Source organism: Bos mutus, chromosome 12 (genome assembly GCF_027580195.1).
Source record: "Bos mutus isolate GX-2022 chromosome 12, NWIPB_WYAK_1.1, whole genome shotgun sequence".
Taxonomy (NCBI): domain Eukaryota; kingdom Metazoa; phylum Chordata; class Mammalia; order Artiodactyla; family Bovidae; genus Bos; species Bos mutus.
This window is the reverse complement of record NC_091628.1, coordinates 16589058-16601488: the sequence shown is the minus strand read 5'-3', so window position 1 is coordinate 16601488 and position 12431 is coordinate 16589058. Positions and strand designations below refer to the sequence as shown.

General features: G+C 38.3%; 1 protein-coding gene across 2 annotated transcripts in view; it reads right to left on the bottom strand.

Annotated features, from left to right (window-relative positions):
• The window catches only part of LRCH1 (leucine rich repeats and calponin homology domain containing 1), a 214830-nt gene that overhangs the window by 59504 nt on the left and 142895 nt on the right, over positions 1-12431 (bottom strand). For both annotated transcript variants that reach the window (XM_070380284.1, XM_070380283.1), the window contains exons 4-8: positions 11635-11740; positions 6067-6203; positions 5141-5268; positions 3579-3642; positions 268-370 (exon numbers count right to left, since the gene is read on the bottom strand). In XM_070380284.1, coding sequence (XP_070236385.1) covers positions 268-370; positions 3579-3642; positions 5141-5268; positions 6067-6203; positions 11635-11740 — 538 coding nt within the window. The remainder of the gene's footprint in view (positions 1-267; positions 371-3578; positions 3643-5140; positions 5269-6066; positions 6204-11634; positions 11741-12431) is intronic.

The following is a 12431-nucleotide window of genomic DNA, read 5'->3' as shown; positions in this document are numbered from 1 at the left end:
GAACTTAAAAACAAGCACTTTCGCCAGACTTCCCTGGTGGTCAGTGGCTAGGACTCCATGTCCCCAATGCAGCGTCCAGGGTTCGATCCCTGGTAGGGGAAATGGATCCTGATGCCACAACTAAGAGTTTATATGCCACAACGAAATCCTACATGCCACAACAAAGATGGGAGATCCCCAGGGTCCCAACTAAGACAAGTGCAGCCAAATAACTGAACGCTAGTGAAAACAAAACAATCATTTTCTTCCCATCCTTCCTTCTGAGACCTTGAACTGGGCTAAGGCGATGGCAGGAGTCCTCCTTCATTTGCTCTTCTTCCATGATGTTTGACATTGGCACATTGAGACTAACGGCGTCTTCATCAGAAGGCTGAAAAGAAACGAGGCACTGTCTGATTCAAGGGAGAAGTGTTATCAAGGCAGATTAAGAGAATGTTTTGTGATCGAAAAAAAAAAAAAAAAAAAAGTACTGTGATTCTCACAAATGTAGTACTGATTAAAAGAGACCAAAGGACAATGCCACTAAAATATAAATTCAAAGACCGGCAAAATTAATCTATGGTGTTTGAAGTCTGGATAGCGGCTGCTCTTGGGTTGGAGGTGGGTGCATGAGGAGGTCTTCCTGGGTGGCTGGTACAGTTCTCTTTCTCTAACTAGGAACTGTTTGTATGAGTGTGCTCGCTTGTTCAAAATTCATCAAGCTAACACACACATACTTTTCTGTACGTACGTTTTGATTTGAAAATTTTTCAGGTACCTAATGATATTTTCTAATCTAAGAGTCAGGACGCTGAGAAGGACTGGATAACACCTGATAGAATAAAGAAATAACTGGAAATCCACTACCAAGCTAGCCCTAAGTCTAATCGATCGCTATCATGGTAACGGTGCTCTGAGATCTGACAACAATACTGATTTACCAAAAGCACATTAAGGTTTCATGAGGCCAAATACAGAGAGCAGGCAGCCAACCCCTGAAACACCTCATTTATTCACAGTGCATCTTACACGTAACATCAAGCTTCAGTTTATTTCCCTGTTTAGGTAGAGGAAGCTGTTTTAAATATAGTTTAAATATAGTACTTAAAAGGAACATGGGTTCTGTGCAATTTTCAGAATAATGCTTCTATTTAGTAATCAGACTTGGTTCTCCCTTGGGCTCTTGTTTCCCACACTAACTGATGAAGCTTGTTCAAATAATCTATGATTCTGTCACACGTGAAACATGAAGCCTCATGTATTTTCCTATGTCTCCACTTTAGCTTCACTATTTCGTGAAAAGCTTTTCCAGTCACAGGGATCAGGAACCCCCACAACTTCAGGTGACTGTGGCTTGCTCCTAAACTCCCGAGGCTGTGACTTGTACCACACCGTGTTCGTCTTACTTTTGGACACACGCACAGACTGTTCAGAAACTGGCAGAAAACAAATGTGCATTTCATTCCTTACCCAGCTCCTTACTGGGCCTCACATTTGTTTTCTGCTTGCTTATCTGAGTAACAAATGTTAAAATTAATCGGACAATGGCAACAGCCAAAGAGGGAATGAGGTGTGAATTCTGAACCCCACAAGGAGATATTAAGTAGGGAGCAAGATTGACTGACCACAGATGATAACATATTCGCCAAATAAAGTGAAAATAGAAAGTTACATAGAATAATTCAGAACCTTTATCCGTGTAAAACACACATTTCTTGGAGGTGTTCTCAGGTAATGAGACTACCATGTGCAATAAACAGGAAGACAAAAAGCTAATGAGAAATGTGCACACTTTATTCTATTCAACATAATCTTTTCTGCAGTCCTTCCTTCTAACCCTCCTCCCACCTTTAAAAACTTAGCAAAATTCCAAGATATGCATCTAGTTAAAAAGGAGAAAATAAACCCTTGGCCTCCTTTTAGAATATTAGCATCCTACTTATACTAAGTGGGAACAAAAGGATAATGAAGTTCTTTGTTTAATGTTTTATTAATGAACTTAATTATCCCTAGAAGACAGACAAAGGATAAAGCAGAGTCTGTTTTAATTTAATAGAAAATAAGCTCGGGTGAGTAATTTCTGAAACAATGGGCTATTTCAGGGGACTTATGAGTTTTAATACAGCTAAGGGAGCTGAATTAAATAAAACTTGCAAAGCAATGTGTTGAGTATTTTTTCCCCCACGGAACCACAGTAAACTACTCATGTAGGTTCATAAGGGTAATTTCGCATGTAGGTTCATAAGGGTAATTTCATTTTATAGATATTAGCCTTCTTTTTCTGCCTATAAACTCTTCTTCCTTTTGAAATATTCTATATTAGAAAAATATTAAGGCATACTAATTTTTAATATATTGCCTTATGAAATATTTTGTGGGAAATAAATTTAAATATCTTAGCTACATATTAAATCTCAAATGCCTAAAGAGAACAGGGAAAAGGCAATTTTCCTGGCTTTATATATACAAAGAGTAAAAATTCAGATTTCTTAGAGTAACTGAGGTACTAATCACATCTTAAAAGAGTATTATCAGTCGCTAAATCGTGTTTGACTCTTTTGTGACCTCATGGACTGTAGCCCACCAGGCTCCTCTGTCCATGGAATTCTCCAGGCAAGAATACTGGAGTGGGTGGCCATTTCCTTCTCCAGGGGATCTTCCCGACCCAGGAATCAAACCCATTTCTCCTGCACTGGCAGGCTATTCTTTATCACTGGGCCACCAGGGAAGCCCTTAAAAGAGTATTACAATGGTTCATAATTAAATAACCACAAAAACTCAGTGTGTGAGTGTGTACGCATGTGTCTCTCAGTCCAACTCAGTAAATTCCCTCAAAAAGGGAAGGCATCATGATGTGTTTGTGTGTGTGTGCATGTGTGTGTGAAGGCATCATGATACATCCACCCCTATCCCAGCTGTCCCTCTTAGGTCTGCTGGTCAAGAAACCTCATGTAATTTATTAGTGAAAGGGTTTGGGAACCTAACAAACTATATATATATAAAATGTTCTAAATGAGTTATTTATAACCACTTTACAAAACTCTAGTGTGGGAGGCCTTAAGTCACAAATCACCAAACTTTTATCAAATACTATCTGAAAAGAACACAATTTAAGAATTTCCGAAAAACAAATATTGCTGTAAAAATTATGGCTACTCAAAAATGCATTTCCTGTGGGGAAAATGCAATGTACATTTGATTGCTTAACATTTATGCAGGCATATTAACAGCTTTTTCCTAAGTTACTCTGTCATTTAAAAACAAACACTGATATTTATAAAAATACTTCCTGGGTACTTGCACACCACTTAGTCATTTTGTAATATTTATTAAGCATGCAAGAATATTCTGGACAATGTAAGGAGGGTGGGAGGAGGGGAAAGAGACAGGGACTCATATTCTTGAGACATTTACAAGATATTAAAGATGCAGAAAAAACTAACAACAGTTAATATTTATAGAATACTTGGAAAATTTCAAATAACTTTCACAAACTTTATCACATGTTCTCAAGCAATTGCCTTTATCCAAGAGTCCAGTGAATGCAAGTAGATAGACCTAGAGGCACAGAAGGAAAAGAATCTGACCCCGAACTTTACCTCTGTGGCAGATAATCGCTTGTCTCCGTTATCACTCCCAACGCCCGAATCAGAATCCTTCTTGCTGGGTTATACGCCATCAATATTGAATTCATTTAGAAAAGAATCAAAACGACAAAGTTCAAAACAACATATATCAACTTATATCAAAATAATGACTTTGCTATATAAATTTTTATTATTATCCAAAGGCAACAAATCAGGTGAATATTAAAGGATATTAAGACAAGGCCCAACTTGGGCTTCCCTCATAGCTTAGTCGGTAAAGAATCTGCCTGCAATGCAGGAAACCCGGGTTCGATTCCTGTGTCGGGAAGATCCCCTGGAGAAGGAAATGGCAACCCACTCCAGTATTCTTGCCTGGAAAATCCCATGGACAGAGGAGCCTGGCAGGCTACAGTCCCTGGGGTTGCAAGAGTTGGACACAACTTAGCAACTAAACCACCGCCACCAAGACAAGACCCTAATGAAAATCAGATACTTGAATGGTCTGTTGGACAATTTTTAAATTAAATTAATTAGTTAATTTATTTTTGGCCTGACCACCGACACATGAGATCTTAGTTCCCTGACTGGGGATTGAACCAGCAACTCCTGCATTGGAAGAGCAGAGTCTTACCTCTGGACCACAAGGGAAGTCCCTGTACTGTCTAAATAGAATGTAAAATAAATTCCTTGTGTCCGGAGTTTCATGGATTTACATTCTACCTGAGCGGCCCATTTTTTAATCAGATAACAAATTTTCTTATTTTATTAATTCTAGCATATAAAAAAGTAAAATCTGTCAGTTGCTCTTACCTCTTATGTTATGAAATGTCCTAACTTTCAATAATTCTGTAAACTTTTATCCAGTGACTAAATAAATTTGATAGTATGTTTAAAACAATAAAATAATACTTCTTTTAAGCATTGTATAAAGGTATCATTAAGGTAGGCTGAGATCTTAAGTCACTGTATTTACTTTTTAGTAAAAAGTTCAGGAAATATTTCTGCAATGAATACATCTCAAAACCAACCTGCATGTCTACAAGTGTGTTCAGTATGAGAATTCTGTTCTCTGAAAATTCAAGGCCCAATTTATGCCACAAAACGGTCAAGGACACACGAAATGATTCTAAAGTTCCCATTCTAAACAGAAAATGGCAAAAACCATGCACAGTGCATTTTTAAAAGACAATTAAAAAAATAAAGCCTGCACTATTTCTGAACAATGTTACAGTAGCACAGTAAAAATTAACTTAGAAAACCGTGTCTCAGTTTGATACATCTGTTCGAACTGCTAAGTAAAATATACATACATTTATATTATAGATCCTATCTATAAGGCTATACATAAACAGATGTGTATATACATGTGCGCACACACATAGGCAGCACTTAAGAAGGACTGATTATTGATTAGGAGAAGCTAGATGAGATTGAAAGATGACAAAATATTATCAACATGATCAATTTTCCCTTTCTTATTCCAAAAGTGGCTGAGATCTGACGTATTTTACTGGGAGTGTGTTGGGCTAAACAAATTCTAAATGGGGCTTCCAGTCGAGGGTTGTCATACTCACCCGTCTTCCACCTGCTGGTGTAAGTGTGGCCTTTCCATGGTGTGGAGATAAAGGGAGTCTGTTGTCTTAATCTGGCATGCTTGGATGCTCAGATATTTGAATATATGCACTTTGCCCTTGGTGCAAATCTAAGGAAAAATTAATAATAAGTAGCTCCTTTTTTAAAGACAAAACAAAATGGAAACATCAGACATCTCACTCCGTATGTCTTAGTTTTTGCATTTTCACTTTAAGTAATATGTCAACAGTGATCAACAAACTTGATGTCTCCAAAACAGGTAAGATTTTAAGGCAATCATCTCCTCAAATTCTACCTGAATAGCAAACTGTGCTCAAGAAATTTCTTGTTTCTTTGCACTAAATTGCAAAATTTTAACAGAAATATATTTATGTAAAAATAGTGTAAAACGTATGTATGTCATATGACTGACCTAGAAATGTTCCAATTCTGAAAGCATGTATTTAATTTTATTGTCACATAGTTTAATATTTGAGCTTGAATCTTGTCTCTAAATAACTGACAGTTGTATTTTAAAATGGTCAAACTCCATTTTTCAGCTAACTTTAAAGACTCTATTACTCCTTTCATAAACCATACACTCCATGAAAAAAGTTTCAAACGCACGCACAAATGATCAATACAACTGAGTAAGTGAAATAATCAAACATCATAATTCTGGAGTTGCAGTGACCAGAACAGCGAGGTCAATGCTGGTAAACAATCTGATGTCAAGAAGATGACATATTGTAGTCAGATGTACCCGAGGTTTCAGTTTTTAAAACACTGTGACTGTTTATGATCATGTCTCACACATTAATTCTGCAGAATATAAAAAAAAAATGGTTCTGCTGAGAGTTGCTTAGATGCTACTGATAGCATACCCCACTGCCCCCAGCAGCAACAACTTTGCTGTGAGACCCCTCACCTGTGCTGGAGGAGACTGCAAAGGGTTATTCTCAAGCAGTAATACTTGCAGCTGTTTCATCTCTCTAAAACAAATGGGAATCACGAGCACTTTATTGCAGGAAAAGTCAAACTTTACCAAGGGAAGATCTACTAGTTCTAAAAGAACAGGGAAAAAAAAAGAAAAGAAAAAAACTCAGAAAGCAACAAGATTAAGTGGCTGAACATTCAAAAAAGTTTCTGCTTATCAGGAAATATATCATTTAGCATAATTAAAATCAAGTTGTGCATGAAGAATATACATTATGTTGATATTGCATTGACCAAAAAGTCCGTTTGGGTTTAAGCAAAACTAAAAAACATGCTTTTCATTTTCATCAAGAACTTTATTGAACAACATACTCAGGAACCAAACAAACTTTTTGGCCAGCTCAATATAACATTTTACTAAAGAAGAGAGGAAAGCTTTCACTGGGAGCCCAAAAGTTTTAATTTATTGTTAGTTCTGATAAGAGCTGCAAATGCTATACATGTACAACATCTATTGTTTAAAAAGGCCTTTTTTCCAGCAAAACAATCACATAAGCCACACCACACCAAGACATGCTTATGTTTTAACTTCCAACTGTTTTCAAACAGCTTGCTAGCTTACGAATAACACGCTAATTATAACATATCCTTATGTATTCTGTGTATGTGGGTTGGCAGAATCTCAGAACAAGTTACTAAAAATATGTTCATGATTGTTTAACACCGCTTTAAAAAATAAATGCTATCAAATTTGGAATTTTGCAACAGACCCTGTAATTCTGATTTGATTAGGCTTTATTCTACTGCTTTAAAAGAGGTCTTCTGTAGCTCCACAAACAAGACAGAACATTATATTTAGCATAAAATCCCCACCCAGTGGCATAGCAAACACTCAGTAATTTCAAGCATTCCAACCGACATTGGCAGCTGCAAGAAACGAACTCAAATATATTCCATAGAGCAAAGAGGCTGAGCAATGCCAGACATGTAGGGTGACACGGGGCAAATCACTAAGATCTCTGTACGAGAGGCGACAGAGGGTTCATTTCAGAACGGGCCTCACCACGTTTGTTATGAAATCTGGTAAGGGATGATACGCAGTGCTTTCAAATACTCAAGGAGTTCTCAAGCAGATGAAGGTCAGGGACTATAGGAAGAAGAGGAACCAAAGGCAGGACCTTGGGAAAGTATTCCTAAGAACACTATCCCTCCACTCCCCCTGTACTGCCTGAGGGTTTTCACATTACTCAGCTAGACTACTTCATGTTCCACCAACAGAAGCTTAGCAACCCATCCCTTTTCTGAAGTCAGCTTGCTCTGGGTGTGGAGGGACATTCCCTCTTTCATACCTTAGTGAACTGCTCTATATTAAAGAAAAGAGTCATGAGACTGAAATGCTGGGACAGTGAACAGGGTCATTGCTCATCAGCTCCCAAACTCAGGTCATGATAGGCAGGCAGTTGTGTAAGAGAAACCCAGGATGTGTATGTTTTTTAATTGGAATATAGTTGATTTACAACGCTGTATTTCAGGTGTACAGCAAAGCAATTCGGTTATACATACATATGTATGTATGTATGAGACCCTGATGCTGGGAAAGATTGAAGGCAAAGGAGAACGGGGCAGCAGAGGATGAGACTGGTTAGATAGCATCGCTGACTCAATGGACGTGAATTTGAGCAAACTCTGGGAGATGGTGGAGGACAGGAGAGCCTGACATGCTGCAGTCCCTGGGCTCACAAAGAGTCAGAAACGACTTAGTGACTGAACAACTACTATATATATTTGTTTTTTTCAGACTCTTTTCCTTTATAGTTTATTGCAAGATATTGAATATATCTTCCCTGTGCTATAGAGCAGGGCTCTGTTGTTTATCTATTTTATATATAACAGTGTGTATCTGCTAGTCCCAAACTCCTAATTAATCTTCTGGTAACCCTAAGTTTCTTTTTTTATGTCTGTGAGTTTATTTCTGTTCTGTAAATAAATTCATTTGTATCTTCTTTTAGATTCCACATATAAAAGCGTTATCATAAGGTATTTGTACTTCTCTGACTTCTCTAATCTCTAGGTTCATCCATGGTGCTGCTAATGACATTATTTCATTCTTAATCGTGGCTGAGTAATATCCCATCATATATATGCACCACATCTTCTTTATCCATTCATCTGTTGGTGGACAGTTAGACTGCTTCCATGTCTTGGCTATAGTACATAGTACTGCTGTGAACATTAGGGTGCATATATCTTTTCTAATCAGAATTTTTGAAATCTAATTCAAGCTGGATGTGTATTTTTTTAAATTGCCCCCAAGGAATTCTCTGCTCAAACCCATCTCTCTGATCAATAGCAGGATAAGTGACCTTCCCCAGGCCTCACTTGTCCCAGCTGCTTTGATGAAGTGCTTGGACAGCAGTGGGAGGTAGGTAGGAGGTGAGCCCTGGGACTGCATGGAATCATGAAACTTAAAAGGAAGAGCTCTTTCCACTTCATAGTTTGTTTCTAAAAACAGAGCTGAGAATTAGGGGGACTATATATAAAAAGAATATCTCTTTGCTGTAACTTCCAGTAATATGAATCCATCTCTCCAATGGTTGACTCGACTCTCATCAAGTTAGCTTGGCAAATCAGGACGAAGTTTAACCGGACTCTGGCTCTTCAACAAATTGCCACTTAAAATGAAGACTTTTAAGCAAGAGTAGGAGAAGGAAATGGCAACCCACTCCAGTGTTCTTGCCTGGAGAACCACAGGGACAGGGGAGCCTGGTGGGCTGCCGTCTATCGGGTCACACAGAGTCAGACACGACTAAAGTGACTTAGTAGCAGCAGCAGCAGCAGAGAGAAGATACAGCAGAAGGGGAAAGAAGGTAACTTAAAGTAAAAGATGGGTTTTATAATGACTATTCCTTTTAGGGCCTGTTGGGGACACAATTACCATTTTAGTTTAGGAATGCAAGAACCCGACAGTTTCACAAGGAAATGGAAGAGAAAATGGTAACTCTGCTCAGAAAAGGTCAAAAGAATAGGAAAAGGGGTGGTAAGAAATAACAAAGAACAATGAATCCCACTGCTCTGTCCACTGCAAAGAGAAGCAATGAATGACTGCCTTAACACTCTTGTCTGTTCTGGTCCCGGAAAGTACAAAGTCAGAGTCTCCCCGCTCCATTAGGAAAAACACCATAAAACTGATCTGGGCAATAAGGCCACAAACGTCTCCCCTCCTCCTCAGATTGAAAGTATATGAGGAGGGATACGAAAGAGGAAAAGTGAGTGAGTAAATACTAAAAGTCTTTAAATTCACTGCCTCAGAGCATTATCAATGCTCTTTTGTTAACAGAGTTCTCCAGAGTGAAGCAAAAGGACACTTGATATTCAGGAAATTATTTTTTAAAAAAAGATTTTCCAGTAAACTAAAGCTTTAGCTCTTGGTGTTTATTAAAATATGGAACCTGAGAAAACACAATTATGGAAAGCATAGGAATTTGTAACCGTTCTTTTTAGAAGGAGTGTTTTTAAGTTAAGAGAGAGCAAGGAACAGTGTCAGAAACAAATCTCTTGATTTTACAGATGAACTTTCTTCCCTCATGTTTCTATTACAGAAAACTGTTAAATGATTAAATTAAAAAAAAAAAAAAGAGTTCAATAATTAGTGATGATTTCTCAATAATTAACATAAGAGCTTAAGTTTAAATGAAAGTTTTCCTTAATGCTATGAAAGGTTATATGCTTACAGATTTGCTGTCTATATAATAAGTTTTTCCTTTGTACTTGCTCAAACCAAGGAAACAACTTCATCCATTGAGAAGTAGAACTGCATAATGACAAAATGAAAAATCACTGTTTTTATGCCAAGTCATCTCAGGTAATAAAGTAATAAATCTTTATGCTTGGTTTCTAATGTTCCTTCTTTAAAATACTAGTCAGGATGAGAAAGGTGAAGATGGAAGATAACACTAAAAGCAGATGACATTTTATAAAGTTCTTTCCCTTTCATGAGCTCCATTTTCTTGCTTTGAATAACGAAGCATTTCAAGCCAAAGATCATGAAACAGGAACAGAATAATAAAAATCAGGCAGTTCTAAAATAGCTGTGTGAGGGTCAGATTAACCAAATGCTGTTTCCAAATAAACATTTTAGCTTTGAGGTATATTTGCAAATGTAAATTTGAAATTGGGCATGGCTAGTGTGCTCATATGAAAAATGACAGAAATCAGTGTCATCTTGGAAAACTAGAATACGTTCTGGAGAAACCATTCAACATCACATCGTTCATCAACTCATCCCTGACTCAGGTCCAAATGAGGATCCCCAAATGTGAAATTCAGATCCAGCACCACCTACAAGGCTGCTTATCAAAGTTCTTAATGGCCTAACACTTCTGAATATATATATCTTTAATTTTTTATTTACTTTTATTATATTGAAGTAAAGTTGACTGACAATTTTTTTGTATTGAGTATCTTTTTACTTGAACTTCAACACAACATCATATCAGAGGGCATAATATGGAAGCCCAGAGACGCAGAGAAACGTTTGCCTGAGTCTGTCTCCTAGGCGGTGCTATCTGCAGGGCTTTGAGTTCGTGCTGTGTCTTTGGGGACCTGAGTCTCTAGAGCCATCCTTGTTCCAAGTTTCAAGAAATTCATCAAAACAACCAGAGCTGAGGGTCCAAATTTCACTTCAGGGGGCACACCCTTGCCTGAAGCATGGATCCAAGACATCCTTGCTCCAGGCTTCAAGAAATTCTTCAAAACCACCAGAGCTAGGGGTCCAAATTTCACTTCAGCAGAGGCACACCCTGGCCTGAAGCACGGATCTGAGACACAAGGTGAATCCTGGACCTGCAGGACCAAGCACAGCAGCTAACTGTTGGCTGGACAGTTGAGGACATCACACGTCCACACCAACAGCAACTCATGCTGCCTCCTGATAGTAGCTGGATTCTGTGCCCCCCAAACTCCTATGTTGGAACCGTGACCCCCATCCCAAGTTCCTCAGAATGTAACTGTATTTGGAGGCAGGCAGGGCCTTTAAGGGGTAAGTGAGTTAATGGGGTTATCAGGTAAGAAGGGTCCTAACCCAATATGATGGGTGTCCTCACAAGAAGAGGAGGTTAGGACACACACAGCGGGAAGTCGGCATGAAAACACAGGGAGAAGATGGCCCCCTGCAAGCCAAGGAGAGAGGCCTCTGAAGAGACAAAACCAACCAACACTACGATCTCAGACTCACAGCTTCCAAACTGCAGGAAAATACATTTCCATTGTTTAAGTCACTCAGTTCTTGGGACTTTGTTATGGGAATCTGAGCAAATTACCACCACCACACACACACACACACACACACACACACGGCTTTATACGGGGGGATAATTTTGTTACTGAAACCCTTGACTAAAATTACAACGTGAATGTAACTTCTCTGTTATCTACACATGAAATTCAAATTATAATTAATAGGTACATACAAACATGACTGGATTTACCTTCACAGAGGTTATTAAAAAACAATAAAAGGCTTCTGTTTGATTCCTTTTCCCCTCTATTTTTTTTTTTTTACCTTGTGGTAAAACTTTAAGGTAATTCCTTCTGACATTCAGTTCTCGTAGGGATTTCAGTTGCCCTATCTGCTGAGGCAGGGCTGTGATCTCATTGCAGCTGACGTCCTGCATCGCAAACAAAAAGAGAAACAATAAAGGCCTTTCGCTGGGAAATCAAGCATTTCAGGGGAAATCTCCTTAAGGAATTTAAATATTAGGATAACTGTACAGGTACATTTATATATTGGTTTCCAGGTCCGAGGCCAAGTGAGGCTCATCACAGAGAAAAAGAAGACAGTACAATGTTTTTATTAAAAACATCCTCTGGGGAGAGAAAAGGTGAAAAGAGGCATGTTAGTAGCCTTTTGTAGCTACTCTTGGGCTGCTGCATTTACATGCTTCAGTCTTACTTAATTCTCACAACAAATCCATGGGACAATATTACTGGCCTAATATGCACAGATCAGAAAAATGAGGCCCAGGAAAGTTCTGTCAATTGTCCAAGGCTTGCAGAGTAAACACTCAGAACCAATTCCCAACCCACTGTTCAGCCACTACCCTACCTCACCAGAGGCTCACAATTTACAGTGTATAACTATGTATATTAATGCATTGTTTAGATATGTTATTTATTTTAAATGTAATTCTTATCAGAAGGCTGAAAACTTTGGACTGGAACATGTTTATAAACATTTACAAGCAAGACTGTGGAGGATGGAGACTGTGTCTTCTCTGCCTTGGAAAAAATAATACTCCACTGGTAATCAACAAAGGTCCATCTAGTCAAAGCTATGGTTTTTCCAATAATCATGTATGG